Genomic DNA, 20,370 nt, shown 5'->3' on the forward strand with positions numbered 1-20,370 from the left:
TCACACACGGGACGGATGAGTATATGTAATAATGAGTTTATTTGAATATTATTCAACTCCATATATTTATGAACAATTGTTTTGTTTAATGATTTCTAAAAAAAGACAAAATTTAAACTGCATTTAAACATCAAGTAATACATTTGCAGACAGTGCAATGGGCCTGTGTGACCGCTCCACTTCCACAGACTCCCTGAAAGACTGGCAAGGCGGCGAAACCACCGGAGCGATGTATCGGTAGGATTATCAGGAGAATGAGGAAAATGCTCAAATGAACATCGGGAACATGAGGATCAACAGTCTGCTGAGTATTCTTGGCCTAACTTCACACACACCATTAGAAGAAACATTACAAGAGCTCAAGAAAATGTTTGAAAAAGGAAACTGGAAAGAAGACAGGAATATAGGTAATTTAAAGACATATAGTGAACCAGAACACCATCTCCTTGCAAAAATGGAGGACATCTGTTTACACCCTACCATTCTCCAAACACTCCTCCAACACGTTCCCCTGCCAGAGTCTCTCGCCCCCCCCCCCCAAAAAAAAACCCTCATCTTCACTCCAACTTTCTCCGTCCACTGCCACCTACATTCAGGAATCCAGAACAAAACATCTGGAAGCCCCAGAAGTCCAAACAATCCCAGGTCCAACTAACCATTCCAAGTCTGATACAAGTGCTCCTGTTTTGCCAACCAACTGAGTGGAGCACTGTGTGTAATTCCTCCAAGGAGTTTATTTCACTCTGTGACAGAAGTGCATGTCTTGTTCCGCAGTGACAAACTTTGTTTCTAAACAATTGGATTATGATCTGGAAGGGAAAAGCAATATTGCGGCGCAAGATGCTTCTATATAAGATATATACAATGAACGTGATGGGTGTGACACCAGGCACACAACTGGAAAGTGAGGTAGGGTTCAATGGACATTCTCCAGCTTCTCGTTACAGTTTCTTCTCAGTAAAACAGTTTTAGCGGATGCCTACTAAATTACTGCCATCAGGGAAAGTAGCCAGAAACGCTGAAAAAAAAGGTAAGTGATGTTTTGTAATATTTCACACTGTTAATAGCGTTATGGTTGCAGATCATACTCAGCAGAACAGCGCAAGATGTGGTGCATTTATTTACAAAGTGTGTAGCAGATATTTTCTCCAGGCTTTCTTCATGTTTTACTAACACGTGATTTATTCATAACAATTTTCTAAATGAGCTAGTAGACATTCCGTAGGAGGGATGGAATGATTTTCCCTGTGTATGAAGCAGAAATGATTGCAATTCGCAGTGATATTGCAAGAAAAACCGGTGGTGTCACAGGTAAGCATGACCGACTTTCACATTTATTTTTCGGGTATTGTATTCGGCACCTTGACTTGGTTATAAATGTCAATTTCTTTAAAAGGATTATCTTTGTAAGGTTTTCTGTTGGTGTGAAAATCAGTGAAAATCCTGCCTTTTGTAGAGAAAACATAGGGAATATACAATAGTAATCTTAAACATGCAGTTCGTTCATTTAGAGGGCGTTTTTTTTTTTTTTTTTCTTTTTAATAAAAAGAACGAATCAGAAAACAAAAATGCCCTCAACCAGCTAAAGAAGCAAAGTCATTCTGGGTGATCTCACAGCCTGGAATCCAAGGTAAGCCTGTGTGAGGGAAACCTCTTTACACTGCTGAGTTACATATTAAAGTTAATACTGAAGAACAAAATATTGGAGAACAAAAGACATGATACAATTTAAAAATCTTTTTAGAATTGCGATACCCACCGACTGGGTTATGCTACTTTATTCACTATTATTATTATTTTACTTGGTCTACTTTATTTGTATACCCGATTTATTTAATAATAACTAGCACAATATTTCTAAGAAGCGATTAGGTATAGGTCTATCTAAAATATTTTAGACTTTAAGACATTCCAATTCTAAAACTAATTTCATTCAGCGAATATGTGCTTAAGGCAACACTTTTTTTATGGAATTTAATTTCCATAAAATGCTATGTTGCCAGTTTCCCGTTTCCATGAACGATGAAATGGGCAAAAGTAAAGTTATTTATCCGTCAAACGTTTTTCTTTTTGTGGATTATCAGGACTTCTTAATACTGAAAATAAAAAGCCCTATATCACCAAACGACACACGTGTTTTTTTCTTGGACTGAAAAATGAATTAAACTGAGTTAAAGACTCTTGTTTATAGTCATATCTCGCGGTAAAGTCGTCCGGGAACACACAATTTATGCATTTTCGAGCTAAACACCAAATCTTTGAATTAATGGCATGTACAAAAATAATTTTTTTTCACTTGAATTCGACAATCCTCCGTAAAACTTGAGGTCAGGTTGTGGCATGCCGTGGGCCATTAGACATTGGGGTGGCACGAAACAAATTTTCCATCGCTGGACTTCCTTGTAGCGCGCCGGGCTCACAAAACAAAATACTCCATTTAATCCGTAGCACGAAGAAGGATAACAGTTATCTGTGTGAACTCTGGCTTCACCCACTTGCGTTGGTTTTTCAGAGCTGTTTTAAACATTCTGATAGCAACTTCAGCAAGTTAGGTCATCTGAAAGAAGCGTTAAACTACATCCTTTTTTTTTGACAGCGATGTCAATGGATAAATATCAGACAGTTAAAATAATTTGTATATTTGAATGTTCCACCAGGGTGTAACTGGGGAAAAAAAACCCAAGAGGTTTAAATAGACTACATTTGATCTGTTTACGCAGTGTGTATGAATTTTAGTTGTTGCACTGCGTGTTACTGCGAGAAGGGTCTGTCTGCAGATCCGCAGTACCGCACTTTCTGACCCGAACTATTAGCTCCTTATAAGTACGCCTCTAGTGATTGATTTCAGAATTGCAGTCACACTTTCCTGCCCTTACCAGAGAATTTTAATATTTGGGTTGTTTTTAGTACCATACTAACATAACAACGCTGCTCTCAAGTGCAAGTAGGCCACTGTTCGATTTTAATGTGACACTTTTGGGGTTTTTTTTTTTTAGTACCAAATTGTAAGTAATTGTACAGTAAGTTATAATGCTGCTTTTAAGTGCAAGTAGTGGGGCTGTAATTTTGTACGAAGAGGAGCTTTTTAACCCAGTGTACGTTCGTGTGGTTTATGTGACAGATAAAGATAATATTGAGGTTGTGAAATGGGTGTTGTGGTTTATTAGCATGTATAAATCAGTTTTGGCTTATTGCCAAGTCGACCCTGTAGGTGACATCATCAATGCAGCAAATGATGGTGTACAGCATTTGCATAATCTGGTGCTAGCTTTCCGTCATGTCACCACCCACACACAGTCTCTGGGATTGTCGTGGGGGCTTCTCCTCGTCACCGATCCAATTTATGCTTCTAGGTGGCAGTGATGGTCCTTGGGCACCGGTGGGTTTCTTCCCAAAACTGCTCCCTCTGCTGACATCATGTCTGGACAGTGGGCTGGTCCAAAGTTGGGGGGTTCCACAGAGGGGCTGGTATCCCAGTATACACTTGAAGGGGGTGAGCCCCATACCAGCATGAAGGGGCAAGTTTTGGGCGTACTCTGCCCAGGGAAGATAGGCGCTTCAGGTCTCCGGGTGCTCCTGGCACTGGAGGTGTAGAAATGTACCCAGTTCCTGGTTCCCTCTCGACCTGCCCGTTGGCTTGTGGATGGTAGCCTGACATGCAGCTTACAATGATTTTTCTGAGGAACTCCTGCCACACTGGAGGTGAACTGAACCTCCAATTCGAAATGATGTCTTCTGGCAGCCCAAACTATAGGAAGAAGTCACAGAAGCTGTTACAGAAGGGGAATGAACCGCACAATCTTCGAAAAGCAGTCGAATATGACAAAGATGATGAAAAGGTTTCCCTCGGAGGCCGGGAAGTCTGTGGCAAATTCAACAGCCAGATGAGACCTGGGGCGATGTGGAGTGAGGAGGAGGCTCAGCTTACCGGTTTGTGGTGCACGCAGTGTCTTGCTGCACACACTCGGCACATAATAAGACATGTCTCACCACATCTTTATGCATTGCTGGCCATCAGTAAAGCACCACCAGTAGCTGGGAGGTCCATGTAGATCCAGGGTGTCCTGTACCTAGCGAGGTGTGTGCCCAGGTGATAAGTGCTGGAGTGCCGTGCAGCATCCTAGACGGCATAGAGCCAATCTGGTGGGCAGTCACTCCGGCAATGTCACGGACAAGGTCCCAGCTGACAACCCCTACGAAACAGGAAGAGTAGAAGACTTCCTCATGGCTGGTGAGACGAGTCTTCATGCTGTCTGTAGGTGACCTGAAAAACAAACTGGGTAATAATACGAAACAATCGTCCTGCCTGGAGTTTAGCCTGTTGGTGGTTTGGAGGTACTCCAGGCTATTATGGTCCATGATCACCATGAAGGGGTGCCATGCTCCCTCGAGGCAGTGCCTGGGACAGTAAGGCCCCCACCCCCACAACAGATGCATTGACCTCCATGACCAAGGGCTCAGTGGGGTCAGGCTGCTGCAGTACTTGAGCACTGGCAAAGGCTGCCTTGAGGACCAAGAAAGCCGCTGTTGCTGTCGAGGTCCCCCTCAGTCAGGGCGCTTGTCTGTGCAGCACGTTTGGCAGGGGCTTAGACAGAATGCTGAATGACTGGCTTACCTGCTGATAGAAACTGTCAATTGACAGAAAGCTCTGTAGCACGTGACATTATGGGTTATGGTTTCCTGTAACCACTTCCACCTTAATAGGCTGCATTTGTATACAGCCCAGGAAGTTAATCTTGCAGAAGTGAAACTTGCACTTCTACAGCTTGCACTATAGCTTTTTGTGCAGGAGAGTGCTGAGTACCAGATGTACATCATGCACATGTTGGATAGTGAATAGATCAGGATGCTGTCCATGTAATCAACAACAGATCTACACAGGAATGCCCTTAGGACCTCACCGATGTAGGGCTGGAATAAAGAATGTGCAGTGGCTAGGCTGTAAAGAAGAGCCAAATACCCAGATACCCTGAAGCTGTGCCAAAGGCAGTCTTCCATTCATCACCTTCCTTAAAGGCACTGCACAGTTGTTTTATAAAATCAGTTTGGTGAAGTTCCATGCCCCCCCCCCCCTCCCCTCAGCTGCTCATCTACTGGAGCGCAGAGGTAGTAGTGGGTGGCTACTTCACATATGGCCTCAGTCTGCCATTCTTCTTTACAAGAAAGGTGAGCGGGGAGCTGGACACGCACGCTGCCAGGGCACATCGGCCAGGTCTTGGTAGTGAGCAGGGATGGGGATGTTTTTGTGTGCTCCTGTCCACCTCGGAGAGGCACAGCCTTTTTCTGGAGGTAGCATGATGCGACTATGGGACCAGCAAATGTATGGGTTGTGTTTTTCTAACCAGGGAGGCTGAGATGGGTGGCGAATGGAGTAAATAAAAAGAAATGTATTTTCTGTGTATGCGTGGTGTCGGTTAGCAACCAGACATGAGGAGTACCATGTCTGGTGTCCGCAGGACATCCATCCATCGCATTAACACGCAGTGGAGACAATGCAGTGAATACCCAGGTTCCTGGCGAGGCTCCTGTCTATCAGGTCGCCTGCTGTGCCAGAGTCAACCCAACCAGGGCTGAAACCGAAGAGATGTGATCCTTGTGTGAAACCATCACAGGCACGCCAAACATCGCCGAAGCTGGAATTGAACTCACCTCATCTTTCTTGCCAGCCTTCCATCTTCACCCAGCTGCATGGGCTCCTTGGAGACTGCTGCCTCTCGCACTGGGGATGTGGGAGGGGCCCTCTGTCACGAGGAGTGTTGCTTTTCATCCAGGAGGTGGTCATACATGATGATGTCATTCAGGAAGGCCGCCCGACCTCAGTCAGTCCGGATTGGGAGGATTTGCCATCTGGAAGAAGGTACCGCAGCATCCGGTCCCTCGCCTCCAAACTGTGCAACAGCCTCGCAGAGGCCATTAGACTCCTGAACTCTGGTTAACTTCAATCCCAATTCAGATTCCAAAAATGGACACTTTTATGGACACAAACAAAAATGGACACACACACATACAAACATGCTTATACACAGTCACACACACATACATACATATCCATACACACACACACATTGTTTTGCATCGGACTAGTGCTGAAGTCAAACTTCACACAAAAACTATGCACTCCTGTTGCAGTCTTGCACATTATCATACTTGCTGCCAGAGTACTGTACTAAACCAGCACTGTACTCTGAACTGTTCTGGCTGCTACCGGTGACTGCTATGTTCAGGGTAGCATATCACTGACTCCTATGCACAACTCACTTTACATATTCCCAGTACTGCGTACTGGACTAAGTAATTGCACTATCTATTAATTTTGTATTTTTGTATTGGTCCTGTATTCATTATTATTTATTTATTGTTTGACATTTTTGCACTGTATTGGATTGTTTGCACTTGTGTAGCGTGTTGTCTGTTGCAGTGTTGTTTCGTGTCGCACCATGGTCCTGGAGGAACACTCTCGTTTTTGCTGTGTACTTGTATATAGCTGAAATGACAATAAAGCCTCTTTGAACTTTGAACTTTGAACTCCTGTTTGCAGGCAGTCTCTGCCTGACGCTCCATTTGAAATCCCTGTTGGGACGTGGCTACAGGGACTGATTCATGCCAGTGCGTGGAGACTGACAGAGTCTGGAACTCCTCGGCATACTCCATGAGTGGGAACTCTGCCTCCGGTATAGCTTTACGACAGACCGTACCTTGACCTGGATCCTGGAACACGACTTTGAGCTCCTGGACGAAGTCGGTGTAGTCCAGTGTGCGTGCACCGTGACGTCACCAAGTAGGTCTGTTGCTGCACTAGTTGTCAGAAAAAAATGTCTTACAATCCCCTGTTCATATATTTGTATGTTCTTTTTACTGCAATAAAATGTCAATATAGATTATATAGACTGTTTTGAGTGTTTATATCTTTGACTGTTTTTCAGTAAGCCCATGACGGTTGAAAGGCAGTCCTCCAATTATGTTAGGAACACGGCAGGGTGCACCCTACAGATGTTTTGTGTTTTGTAGTCCCTGACCACCCTGAATGAGAATTTGTGATCGCATCATAATTTACTTGGGATGGGATAACCCAAACTGATGTTAAGAGCAAAAAGTTAAAAGTTTAAGTGTTTTCAATATATACATACCTTCTTCAGGTTTTTAATTTTGTAATTTTGTACATACCTGAAATGTAGGTATTCTAGTTAACTTGGACATCATGATAAGAGATTTTAGGTCATGATAAGGCTTTAGAGCATAGAGCAAATATCCAGTTCCTTCTTCCACGGAGTTACCACCAAAACACACAATCACAAAATGCAGCATGCACACAATATACAATTTAACAATCAATTCAACTAGTTATACCAACACATAATCACAGCACCCACATACAGCTAAAAAAAAATCTCAGCAAGTTAAATTTAACACGCAGCATTGCATGTATGATATCAGCACAAACAATAAACCCACAATAATATTGTTGCATTCCAGTTAATATGACTTTATCCCATCCCATTGAGATTTATCATTACCATTTAAGATACATTTTAAACAGCTTTGTAGAGACTTGAATCACCCACACAGATCTTTTCAGAAAAGAGATATGCAAACTACTCGAACCAGCTATGTGGTAAAGGAAGTTGTTCAAGGTCTTTTGCCCATATTTGTGGAAAGCATGATGTGAAACTAAACAGTAGGTTGAAACTTTCCAGACTGACAGCTGACATGTCACGTGAGGTTATAGTTTATAGTTCTGATATCCTCTCAACTCGGAGCTGTACTTCCTAACAATCATGGTCTCGAGAAGCTTCTCACTGCTGGGTCTCTTTGCATTCTTCAGTGCCAGTGATCTTCACCTGTTCACCCATCCTAGCAACGGACTTCGAGAATGCCGCAAAAACACCAGCACCGTAGCACTTGAGGTTCTCCCTGGTGGAGGCTGGGATAACCTGCGGAACCTGGATATGGGTCGGGTGATGAACATGAGCTATTCCCAGTGTCAGACCACTGAAGACGGTACCTACTTCATCCCAGATGAAATCTTTGTCATTCCACAAAAGGTGAGCGGGGTGGAGATGAACTCTGAGATCATCAGCTCCTGGCTGGAACAGAAGAGCACCACGTCGAGTTCTATCAATGCTGACGCCTCCTTCTTCTCTGTAGTCAATGGCAAGTTCTCCTCTGAGAACCAGCGCATGAAAATTCACCAAGTCAGAGGCAATTCTGTCACCGCTCGGGTGCAGGTAGGAACACAAGCTAAAGCCACACTGTACTGGAATTGTATTTATTAAAATATATAATATTTCTAGCCACTACTTTGAATAACGGACTTGGTTATATTAGCAGCACAAAATGACAGCACAGTTCAGAAAAAAAATAAATAGCAGAATCATTATTTTAAATATGCATTGTGAGATTGTGGCAATATAATGTTAATTATATAAATGCTTTTAGCTATCCATGGTTTATTTATATTATTTATAGATCCCTTGAATTAAACCTCTGACCTTGCAAAGGATTTATGTTGTTTGAGAAAACATCCATAAGCACTGTTTATCTAAAAATCCAGAAAATCTATAAAAAAACAGAAAACAAAACAACTGAAATACTTGTGCTTTGGGGAACCTGAAGACAACAAATCTGTTTTGTGATTGAGAAAATGTACTTTAGATAGAGAAGGTTTACATTCTGTACTGAACTTGACTAAATTTGTCAGGACAAGAGGGGAACTACGTGACATTTAAAGCTGCTGGAAGAATAAATAAAACTCTTTCAATTAACTGTGGTTGCATTCTGATAGCTATCACTACATTAATTAGTTTAATTAATTTCATTAATTACATTAATTTCCTCTGAGGAGGAAAAGTAGGCTCATGACTCTCCTGGGGTCTGTAATCAGCAACAAATAAAACGAACCATTTAGGAACCTCCTAAATGGTGGTGGTTCTCCCTGCCTGTTAATTAGTTTGTAATTAGTTTGTGTGTGCGCACAGCACATATAAGGGTTGGCTAAGCACTGAGAGTGCATGTCTTTAGAAGGAGGAGCTTTAGCAAAAGGTTTGGAACTCCATTTCATGAAAACACCACATATCTTCTAGGTTGGCATAAGTATGGCAGATTTATAGCTACCATGTTGCCTCTTCTCTTTGTTTTCTTCAGGTGCGTAACCATCTGTACACAGTAAAGACTTATCCTGACTTCACGCTGGACTCCCGTTTCGCCCGTCAGGCAGAGGAAATCGCGGATGCTATTGAGAACAACCAGACACGCCATGCGCAGTATCTGTCAGAGAAGATGGTGCTTGATTACGGAACCCATGTCATCACAAGTGTGGATGCTGGTGCCACTTTGGTGGAAGAGGACTATCTAAAATCGTCTTACGTGTCCAACACGCAGTCCGAACAAACGTCTGTTTCAGCGTCAGCTGGCGCCAACTTTTTCAACAAAGTTTCCTTTGATTTTGGCAGTAAGCAGACTCAACAAACATCTGAAAGTCAAACCTACCAGAATAGCATTACATACTCCATTACGCTGAGTCAGGGCGGGGCTCTGTTTTATCCTGGAATCACTCTACAAAAATGGCAGGAGAGCACACACAACAATCTTGTAGCTATCGACCGTAGCGGACTACCACTGAACTACTTCCTCAACCCTTCAATGTTTCCAGACCTCCCAGTTCCAACAGTAAATAAACTAGCTCACTTGGTGAGTGAAGCTATAGAACGTTACTACAGAATTAATACCCACCCAGGGTGTATAAAAGTAGACTCCAAAAATTTCAACTTCAAGGCTAATGTGGATGATAACTCCTGTGAGGGTCCCAGCACCAACCTCAGCTTTGGTGGAGTTTACCAGCTGTGCACTCCCCTGACTCAAGATGGTAATTCAATTTGCCAAGAACTAGCTGCAAAAAACCCAGCCAGTGGCGCATACTCCTGTCCACAGCCATACACCGGTACTCTACTGCGCACAGAAGTGCAGGAAAGGCCATATAATAAATATGAGTGCCACCAGCAATGTCATTCTTGTTGGGTGTTTTTCAAGTGTTGTAAAAATGTGTGTGGAAACGTGTACTACGTCCAACGTGCAAGAATCCAGACTTACTGGTGTTCCACTAATGCGGCTGTGCCAGAATTCTCTGGGTACCTCTTTGGTGGACTTTTTGGCCCTTCCTTACAAAACCCATTAACCAAATCCAGATCTTGCCCCCCACATTTCTTTGCCCAGATGTTCTTGTCCAGCGGCATGACCATCTGCCTGAGCAATGATTATGAGGCGGCGACGCGATTCTCTGTCCCTTTTGGGGGTTTCTTTAGCTGCCAGTCTACCAACCTGCTCGCAGGGAGCCAGTCTCGCTGCCCGCCACAGTTCAGTCAGCATCTTGCTGCCATAAGCGATGGTTGCCAGGTACTGTACTGTGTTCAGTCGGGTATTTTCACCGGCGGGGAGTTGCCGCCCATCCAGCTGCCGCCCTTCACGAGACCGCCGGTGATCAGCATGCTAGCCACAAACACCGTAGCCGTGATGACCGAAGGCGACCGGGCCTGGGTGAGGGTCAAAGGCACAAACATGTGGAGGGTGGCGAAACCCGAGGACATTGCTGAGATGTCGCAAATGTTCGTGGAGTCCTCTCATGCGATTGGGAAATCGGTGGGCGTGGCCTTTGGTGCACTAGCCTTGGTTGCCCTTGTGGTGGTAGTAGCAGTGGTAGTGGCGAGGAAGAGGAGGAGGATTTCTCTGCTCAGAGGAGGGATAGGTTACGAGGAGATTCACAGTACAGGGGAAGGTGAGACCAGTGTGGAGTGTCAGGCAGAGCAGCCCACAGAGAGCCAGACTGAAAACCCGGCTTAGGTGCTCTTAGTATAACGTCACTGACACTATACATCTCAAGGTTTGCCTTTTATCTTTAAGCTCTGTGAAAAATTATTCATAGCATATACTTTCTCTGATTATTTTTCTACATCTCGTCATTGATTTGTTAACTTTTTTTCTATAATAAACATGTAAACAAGATAATGCTTAATACGAGACTTTCTTTTATATATTACATGAATTTAAGACCACAAGATCATTACTGAAATGTAATTCAGTTTGAACCATTATCATCACTGAAATAAACTGAATCATTACAGTTATTAAACAACCGGTCTTACATAAGCAGAAAACTTGGCAATGGGAGTGCAACTTCCCAACTTCAAAACACCTGCCGGGGCATTTGCAAGTTATCTTTCTGAACAAGCAGAAATGCAGGGGCTGTACAACGGCTACGTTTTGGTTTGGTTTGGTTTGTTGTTGTTTTTTTACAATTATATTCAGCATGTGGCTGTTTTCATTTCAGGACATGACTTTTTAGAGAAAAAAAAAAAAATCAGAGCTGTGAAAAACCGAGCCATTGGCTCATACTCCTTTCCACAGCCGTACACCGAGTGTCATTGTTGTTGGTTGTTTTAGGTGTCAGGAGTGCAGTGATTATATTTCCATGGAAACCTGAATCAGGTCACTTAGACCATCTCTAGGCTCCTCCCAACTAAACAGCAAGTACTCAGTCTAAACTCAGTCCAAACAGAGTGCAACATATGCAACGTTGTGGAATGAGGAAGAGGGAAAGTACCAGGAGCTTCCACACTACAAAACACGGCTAAACCAGGGCAGTGACTCTCTTTAGCGTCATCTTCCTGAACAAAAAGAAACGCAGGATATATGAATGCAAATGAAAACTAAATCTCATCATATGAATGCAATCTAATGATATAAATAGTTAGTTTCAGGTGGGAACTTTTTTTTTTTTTTTTTTTTTTTTTTTTTAAACAATTATATTCAGCATGTTCATGGAACTTAGAAAAAAAAAGTTCCTGTTTTCATTTTAGGACTTTATTGGGTTTTAAAAAAAATAAATAAATAAAAAACATTCCGTTTCCAAGTCATTGTTTAGTTTCCTCAGTTGCCTTAAGGCATAGGCTTTTAGGGACGCCGTCTCCCCACCAGTAGCCCTCGTGTGTAGAGTGTCATTTGCGTGTCACCTGTGTGTGATGTTCCTTTATAAGCCTGTCATGCTTGTATGGCCATGTGGTTGTTGGTCATTAACGTTATACTGGCTTTCTTCAGTGTTTTGTTTGTTTCTTTCCTTTTTGCATATCCCTTTGCCTTGTGACACTTGTCCTGGGATGAGTGGGTATATCCAATTATAAAACTGAACCTGAGCCATTTTTTTTCCCTATATTTTTGGCATGTATTGGACAATTATTATTCTATCTGCTGGCTCAGTGGACATTCATTGGACAGTGGACTTAATGAGAGACAAATAACAGAAGCGTGCAATAACTTTTGTACATATACACAGGATTAGATGTAAAAAATATCCTATGCCAGTCCACTAGAGCTTCATCTAGGGCCCTGCCTACTCTTTTCATTCTAGCAGCCACAACATTGCGAGCTCTTCTCAGGGGTCATCAGGTAGGTACCTCCCTTTGTCTGTGTTTTGCTGAATGACATGACAACCTCAGCCATTGCACCTTTATGGTACATTAACCCAACTAGTCTGTGCTCTTCTTATCCACAACCACTGGTTGCTGATATCACCTTCAGAGCCACCCTTAATTTACGCACAAGCAATGATGTCGCATTATCCTTGCATGAGGATACAAATCCCCTAACGCCTACCTCTTCCGGTCCTGCCACGCACTGCCCGAGTTCTCTCATCTCCGCAACCAAGAGTCAATACATCTACTCACCCTCACTATTAGTAAAACAAAAGATTAAATCATAGTCCTAAATAAATAGATAGTAAAACTAAATAAGCATATATTGTTTTCACATTGTACATTGTAGTTCATTCTTGTAGCTGCACAGACAGTTTAGATCATTCTCAAGAGTTAACATGTTTACTCACCATCACCTTAAACCTCATACAAATTTAAAATTATATGTGCAGAGTACAGCATAGTCTGGCATTTAGGAAGGCATGCTGTGAAAAAAAAATTAATTGAATTCATAATTCAATAACAAAATATTAAATTGGGAAATGGGGACCAAAAAACCAAAACTGCAGTAAGAGAAACAAGCACAACCTAATGTAGGCTATTTATTGCTTCATACTGTACTATTCAATTTGTGTCAATGTTTTATGTTGCACATATGAAATGTACATTTTGAGGGGGTTCCAATTCATGGCCTATGGCCACAAACGGCCTTAATTTGGCACTGACTCTATAGCGGTTGTGAACAGGCGTGTACAGGGCCCTCATGCGTGCAGATGTGTTTAAATTATTGTTGCATAGATGAGTACTCTTGCATTCATCAGTGCTGAATTCCTTCTTGCTGAACCTCCTGATTACATTCCCTGTTATGCTGTAAAAATAATATCTGATGGGCTGATGGTCTGTCTGTGCACTGCCAGGCAACAGCTGCAATCTCTGTGCCTTTTGGGTTTTCTTTCACCATGGATCCTCTAACAGACAGTCTTGCTGCCTACTTAATTTTAACCACCATCACCTCACAGAAGGAGTTATACAGAGGCCTCATAACAATACAACCAAGCAGCATCATTATTACACTGTTATTACATTATTGCACATCCATATTACATTTCACTATTATTACACTACACTGCATTATTACACATCATTTCATTATTACACTGCGTATTACATCATTATTACATGATTTACACTGCATTTTATGCCTCATTATTACACTTAGTAGAGTTGTATTATTACATTGTTACAACAATGTGCCTCTATAGTTATGACCTTTCTTCATAATTATTATTACACCCGGTTATTTTTTACATTATTACAATGTTCTTATAACCTGTTATTATATAGTTATTAGTTTGATATTACATGGCTATTACACTTTATTACATTGTTATTACACTGTTACAAAGGCAGAATTATGTACATGCGTTTTAAAGGCCCACACCTTGCTGCAATAATTTACATTTCATTTTAATAATCCTATAATTTAACACATGTAAAATATTTCCTTTTGAGACATATTTACATGTGATTTAATGTTTGCATCATCAGTGCATACTAGACAACACAACTTTTTACATGGTGCTAATGTTTGAGTTGTGTAATTATCTCAACAGCCCAGGTTAAACACAAAGCATTTTGTAGACTCTTGTAGTAACGTTTTAGTGGAACTTGGGCTAGTGACACCCTTGTCTACTCACTGGAATGTAATGGTTGTGACTACTGAATGTGTTTTTTGGTTGGTGGTTCTTCTTTAGGGAAGGATCTACAACCGTAGCAGAGCTAGTGTGTAAAATATGGAGACAAGTGCACTATGACTCGCTAACTTCGTAAACTTTATCTACAGTATGTGTGAACTGAAAGTAAATTTTCACCCAGGTTTCACCATCTAAATATTAATTGTTGATGGTAGTGAGGTACCGGTACAACTCAATACAAGACCCTCTATTTAAAACATATGTGAAAAGTACCTAGATTTTTCTGCAAGCAAAAATACATTTTACATATTACAATTGGAACACCACGCTCGCCCTGATCTAAGAGTACTTGTACAGCTTTTGAACACACAAAAATATTTCCTGGATGGCAAATTGTGAAATCATCCTCTCCCTTTCAAAAAGGAAAACCTCAATCTTAATGCCTGTTGCCTCCACAAAGGTTCTGATCAAGTCAACATGCCTCATACTCCTACCTCGGTCTGAGTGCACCCTGCTGTATTCTTGCGAGCACCTCCCCCGCTGTGCAGCAGGGAAGTACAGAAAACAGCAGAGGGAAAGCAGCCAACGGATGAACTCCGTCTCCAGCGCCGGCCTGAAAGGAAGACACTCCCAGCTCCAAATGCTTCCGACTTTCACACAGGAAATGTTTTCAGCTAGAGCATTCCTCAGACAAAATCCAAGGGAAGCTGTAAGTGTACGCATCGGTCCGGCAGCCTTTTATTTTCGGTAAGAGATGAAGTATGAGGGTTTTTTTCTTTAATGTGTGCATGAAAGAAGATAAAAAAAACCCAAAACATTGATCTTGTGCTTAAGATGTGTTGAGGTGATCATTTCAGTTACTTCTGTTTGTATGCATGCACGTTTACATGTGGAAATGATTTTCCATGCTTGCTGGTTGCAACGCATTTGCAATAACAGCACAGTGGTGAGAAAATGGCACTTCTGCTGTCGATATCATAAAAGCAGTCATTACCTGCTGTACAGATTACCAACACAGAAAAAAAATTATTGGACTGCTGGAATATCACAAACTTCAAATCATTTTAAAATTCATTTTCAATATGCTGCAGCTCTCGTCCACACGTTCACATCAGCAGTCTTCAGCAAGACAATTATAGCAATTAAGTATAATGCTTGTTTTCTATTTCATGCCACGAGATGCTTATTACTTCAACCTGGCTTTATCCCCCTTCAGAAGCGACCATGGGCCATCACAAATGCACCTGTATCCCTCTGTTCCTTGCAATCAGCCTAATCGGGACCCTGTGGCACAGCTCAGCCTGCCGCCCAGGGACGCGGGTGGATTGCGAGAAAGCCCCCTTCGTGCCCGGCTACAATCTGGCAGGGGAAGGCTTCGACGTGGTGCAGATGCGCCGCAAGGGGGCCTATTTGATAAACATCAAGTCCTACATGCATGACAACCGCACGTGCACGGTGTGCGAGAACCGTTTCCAGGGGGCGCAGGTGCAGAAGCTTCCCTCGGCCGTGTTGGACTGGCGTCCCTTCAGCCGCTGCAGCAAGCAGGTGTCTAGCGCTCTCCACCATTCCATCGACTCTCTCATCAAGAGTTCCACGTCCCTCGTCAACAATAACTGGGGGACGGACCTCAGCCTGGATGACCTCGGCAAGGCGCTCGTGGGAGGGAGCCGCTCAGATATGGCCAAGTTCGCCAAATCTCAGCACATGATGGACAAGGCGACCTTCGCTCTGCAAGAGATCAGCTGCACATATTATAGGTGAGTGCATATGACTGGGTGGTTTTTTTTGTGTGGTTTTGACCCCTTAGCTAAGCACGTAGGTCCATCACAATTTGATGTGAAGGCAAAGTGCAAAGCAAAATGCCTACCCCTAATGCTGAGCAGGCATATGCAACAGCTCCCAAAGAAAAACTCCAAAAATAAAAATGTTCCAATGACCGCATCGCCCTCCCAGAGAACAGAAGCAAAGTCAGAACATATTTAGATACTGAAGTCAGAGGCAGCTAAATAATACAGTTTTCCCTCCCCCCCAGTTACAGGGTAACAGACACACCAGAGCTCAGCGCCGAGTTCTCTAAACACGTACATCGACTACCGAGATACTACAACGAGAAAACAAAATCCCTGTATCGTCGCACTATTGAGACCTATGGCACCCACTACATCCACCACGTCCACTTGGGAGGACGTGTGAGACGAGTCACAGCCTTTCGAACGTGCTTTGCCACCCTGAAGGGCTTCTCCGAGTCCAACATAAAGAACTGTCTGAACGTTGAGTTAAATATGGCCTTAGGATTCCTTCCCACAAATGCATCGCTTTCTAACAAATGCTCGGATATACTCAAAAATAACATGAGCTTGGGCTTCCACCAGGACTTCATGACGCACAGAATCGAGGTGCTGGGCGGTGAGAAGTACTTCCCGGACCTCGTTCTCCTTCAAAGCCCAGCTGAGGCATACACAAGCTGGATGAACAGCTTGCACGAGCACCCAGACATCATTTCGTACGGCATTTCCCCCCTCCATCATCTGGTGCCGGACCAGGAGTTGAGCGTCAGCCTGAGGACGGCGGTGAGCGAGTACGTTGAAGAGAACATGCTGGAGGTAGATGAGGAAGGCAAACACAGATGCGCACTAGCACCAAACCTGGACCACAACTGCTGCCCTCTCCGCGCGGGCCGTGGCAACCTGAGAGTTGTGGTGGGGCGGGCCGCGGGCCTGAGGGCAGACTTCTTCACCCAGACCGACGGCTACGTGAAGGTTTGGTACAACGGCATGTACGAGGAGACTGCGGTAGTGATGGACAACAACAACCCGGAGTGGAACGCTAGTTACAATTTCGGCTCAATAGAGTTTGGGCACAGGCTAACATTTGAGGTGTGGGACACAGACGTGCTGTATAACGACCTGGTAGGAAGGTGTGTGGTCTATCCTGAACGTGGCACTCATTCACATAGCTGCAAGCTACACAGAGGAGTCTTTTACTTCACCTACAGTGCCCAGTGTGATGCATACCTGACTGGCCATAGGTGTGGGAGATACTCTCCAAAAACAGAGGTGCTTTGATATACTTGAGCCCCGGTGCCTTCCAGAAGGAACTGAAAGTACTCTTGGACTTATAACATGCACTTTCATATGATGTTAAGTATTTTCATATAGTTCTCTTATGTGTTATCTATGTGATTAACCTTTAATGATTAATGTGTCTACAAGCAATGCATCAGTTCCTGTCTGTTTATTATTGCCAAAGGCTCCATACTTACGGAAAAAAAAAAACCCCACAACTGATTTGTACTTGTTTTCTGGCATGGAGCTCAATATTTCTTTTATTACCAATCTACAATTTTTTAAATGTAACTTCTTACTTTTATTGTAACTTTTACACTAGTAGTAACTACACTAAATTAAACTTACACTTGCCTCTCAAGGAAGGAAAACGTGCTATAAAATGTCTTTATTTGAAAGGGACATATTTATGTAATACAAGACAATATCAACAGTACACTTAAAAACAAACAAAAACAAAAAAAACCCAACAAGGCAAAAGACATTTTGTTCAATATGTAGCTCACCACTGAAAAAAAAAAAAAAAAGACTAACCAGCGCATAGGTCATGACAAGCTACCTGCACTAGTCCTTAGAGAGAAAGCAGTAGTGAGGCAGTTACAACATGGGAATGCTACGTCACAGACCCAGCGATACCTTTAGCAGCTCTGCCATATCCTCAGACATGGAGCCCTCTTCCCCTGGAGGGAAAACGGAGACATTCTTAACTGATGCAAACGCGCGCTGAAACAATGGAACGACCAACCCTTGGTCTGTACTCACCTTCGTCAGCAGTCATGTCTTGTTCAAGTTTGAGCTTTTCCTGTCCTACCCGAAGCATACAGGCCTCAATGGAATCTTTGCTGATCAGTTTGATAACCTGTACAGTCCTGCAAACAGACACAAATATTACCCATCCATCGTCTGTCTAGGTAGTATTCTGAAAAGTACTACGTGCATGTTTGCACGGGGCAGTTCGGGAAGCAGGGTCAGATTGTTCAAATTAGATCCGCTTTCCCTCTTTGTTTGAACTTTTAGACCCACAATACGTGATGATAAAGAAATGACTTGCAGGAAAGTGTGGCCCGGATAAGAAACTGCAGGGTTTTCTTTAAGAGGTATACATGAAAACATTTAGCCTGACAAAACGAGTGCTCCCATGTAGTCAGATTCATTATGATTCAAGTTAACAGTTCATAGGAAAAAGTTCTCTCAGAAATGCTAGATCACGGAAGAATCGTCCTATTAATCAGTTCTTTAAAACAGTCACAAACTGTCTAGACACCAAGTTCACAATGCTTTCGACCTTTTACAGTTGGAGGGAAATGGACAAACAAGGGCTCAGTTCCTCCCCAAAAAGCCACAGTGTTCCCTCGAATTTACATAACAGGACTGATTAACGTGCGACTCAGGCCACAGTTTCAAAAATGCCTACCAAACACACTGAAGAGCTTATGGAGTGAGAGACAGAAACGTCAAACTAATGAGCTGGAGAGAAAACCCCGAAGCCTGTATGAATGCAGACCAGCTCCTTCATTTTCTTGAATACTTTCCTAACCTGGTTTGCCCCATTCGATGACAACGGTCTTCCGCTTGTTTGTCATTGAAGGGGTTGCAGTCGATATCGTGCAGGATGACCGTGTTGGCAGAAGCGAGGTTGATCCCCTGGCCGCCAGCACGAGTCGACAGAAGGAAGACGAATATCTCGGGGTCCGTGTTGTATCTGTCTATCAGTCCAATTCTAGAGCAGACAGCGGCAGCAAATAAGACAATGTCCTCATGGTCGTTAGTCCAACAAACTGACACGTGGCATGCGCACCAACCTTTCTGCCATAGGTGTGGAGCCGTCCAGCCGTAGATACTGGTGTCCGAGGTGAGTCAGCAGAACCTCCACAATGTCCAGCATCATGGTGAACTGGCTGAAGAGCACCACCCTGTCACCCTTAACACATGAGAGTAATTACCACAGAGGACAGTCCAGAAGGTTGCTGGTCAAATAAAAACACACACACACCAGTGGATAAGACCAAAGATGTCTACCCTCAGCTAATGTCTCAGAAGCTCCTTGGTACCTTGTCTTTGAGCATGGCCAGTAGTTTTGATAGCAAGGTGAACTTTCCGGAATCCAGGAGGAGCTTTTTCTCTAGCTGGAAGCTGTTGATGGAGCTGTACTCCTTACACAGGTTATGCAGCTCAAAGTCTGACATCACCTCCATGTCTTCCTGGATCAGTGCTGGATCTGCATCAAAATGGGTCGGTTCCTAATAAAAGTATTTAAATGTTAGTTACATTTTTTTTTTTTTTTTGGTACTCAAACAAAGGAACGTTTATTTGGACAGTAAATGTGTACAGGCAATGCCACGGTGCCGACCTTCAGCATGGCTCGGCTCATGGCGGCGAGCTTCTCCACGGTGTAGTACTGTCTGTGCAGCAGTGGGTGATTGGCCATCTTCCTGAGCTGCATCATCACATTCCTGAGCTCTCGCTCTGCAGAACACGCAACATGGAGAACACTGAGGAGACAGGCCGCAGGGGCACAGGAGACAGGGAGAACATTGAGGAGTCTGAATGCATACTCTCTCCATCGGCAGTGGCTCGGAGGCTCAGGAAGAGATCCTCATAGAGTCGCTGCTGTGCGGCACTCATGGGACACAGCTCTGTCTTCTCCAGCTTGGGGGGAAGCTGCTTTAGCACCTACAAGCACATTAGGCAGACTGCATCAAGCCTGAGCTAGACAGCCAGCTCATTCTACACCAGGCATTCTCAGAGAAGAAAGTCATTTCGATGTGGTAACTTTGGCCGAGAGCTTTTTATATCAGGTTCCAACGTGAAGGCTCACGCCACTTTCCTCGGTCGTTTGAAGCACTGACGGCTCTGAGGCGGCCATTACCTCGCTCTTTACTCTTCTGAGGACGAACGGCTTCATAATGAGCCGGGCTTGTGCAATTCTGTCCTTGTGGAAACTGCTATCCTCCCCAGATGGTTTCTAACCGAAACGGCAGAGGAAAGAAAACCCACTCCATTAGGACAAGATGACTTCTATGGCGTATCAAAACCAGGACTGACATGACCCATTTCTTATTATCCAGGGACACTATAGCACACTGTATTATAGTGCACTCAAACACCAGTGTGAACTGAACAAACATTAAGGAGCATTAAGCAGTGACT

The 20,370-nt window shown here is 43.4% G+C and overlaps 3 protein-coding genes across 4 annotated transcripts in view; 2 read left to right on the top strand and 1 right to left on the bottom strand.

The window, feature by feature from the left end:
- Positions 1-7,733: 7,733 nt before the first annotated feature.
- On the top strand, positions 7,734-11,005 carry mpeg1.1 (macrophage expressed 1, tandem duplicate 1). Its single transcript, XM_027031693.2, has 2 exons — positions 7,734-8,225; positions 9,142-11,005. The coding sequence occupies exons 1-2, from the start codon at positions 7,776-7,778 to the stop codon at positions 10,831-10,833; spliced, it is 2,142 nt and encodes a 713-aa protein (XP_026887494.2). The 5' UTR covers positions 7,734-7,775; the 3' UTR covers positions 10,834-11,005.
- Positions 11,006-14,811: 3,806 nt separating this feature from the next.
- prf1.5 (perforin 1.5) lies at positions 14,812-17,747 on the top strand. Its single transcript, XM_027031691.2, has 3 exons — positions 14,812-14,902; positions 15,372-15,912; positions 16,188-17,747. The coding sequence occupies exons 2-3, from the start codon at positions 15,380-15,382 to the stop codon at positions 17,218-17,220; spliced, it is 1,566 nt and encodes a 521-aa protein (XP_026887492.2). The 5' UTR covers positions 14,812-14,902; positions 15,372-15,379; the 3' UTR covers positions 17,221-17,747.
- Positions 17,594-20,370, bottom strand: part of smarcad1a (SWI/SNF-related, matrix-associated actin-dependent regulator of chromatin, subfamily a, containing DEAD/H box 1 a) — a 21,068-nt gene continuing 18,291 nt past the window's right edge. For both annotated transcript variants that reach the window (XM_035522112.1, XM_035522113.1), the window contains exons 16-23: positions 20,090-20,185; positions 19,776-19,893; positions 19,571-19,686; positions 19,272-19,460; positions 19,023-19,141; positions 18,758-18,940; positions 17,983-18,089; positions 17,594-17,900 (exon numbers count right to left, since the gene is read on the bottom strand). In XM_035522112.1, coding sequence (XP_035378005.1) covers positions 17,839-17,900; positions 17,983-18,089; positions 18,758-18,940; positions 19,023-19,141; positions 19,272-19,460; positions 19,571-19,686; positions 19,776-19,893; positions 20,090-20,185 — 990 coding nt within the window. In that variant the 3' untranslated portion in view covers positions 17,594-17,838. The remainder of the gene's footprint in view (positions 17,901-17,982; positions 18,090-18,757; positions 18,941-19,022; positions 19,142-19,271; positions 19,461-19,570; positions 19,687-19,775; positions 19,894-20,089; positions 20,186-20,370) is intronic.

Source organism: Electrophorus electricus, chromosome 23 (assembly GCF_013358815.1).
Source record: "Electrophorus electricus isolate fEleEle1 chromosome 23, fEleEle1.pri, whole genome shotgun sequence".
NCBI classification, from domain to species: Eukaryota; Metazoa; Chordata; class Actinopteri; order Gymnotiformes; family Gymnotidae; genus Electrophorus; species Electrophorus electricus.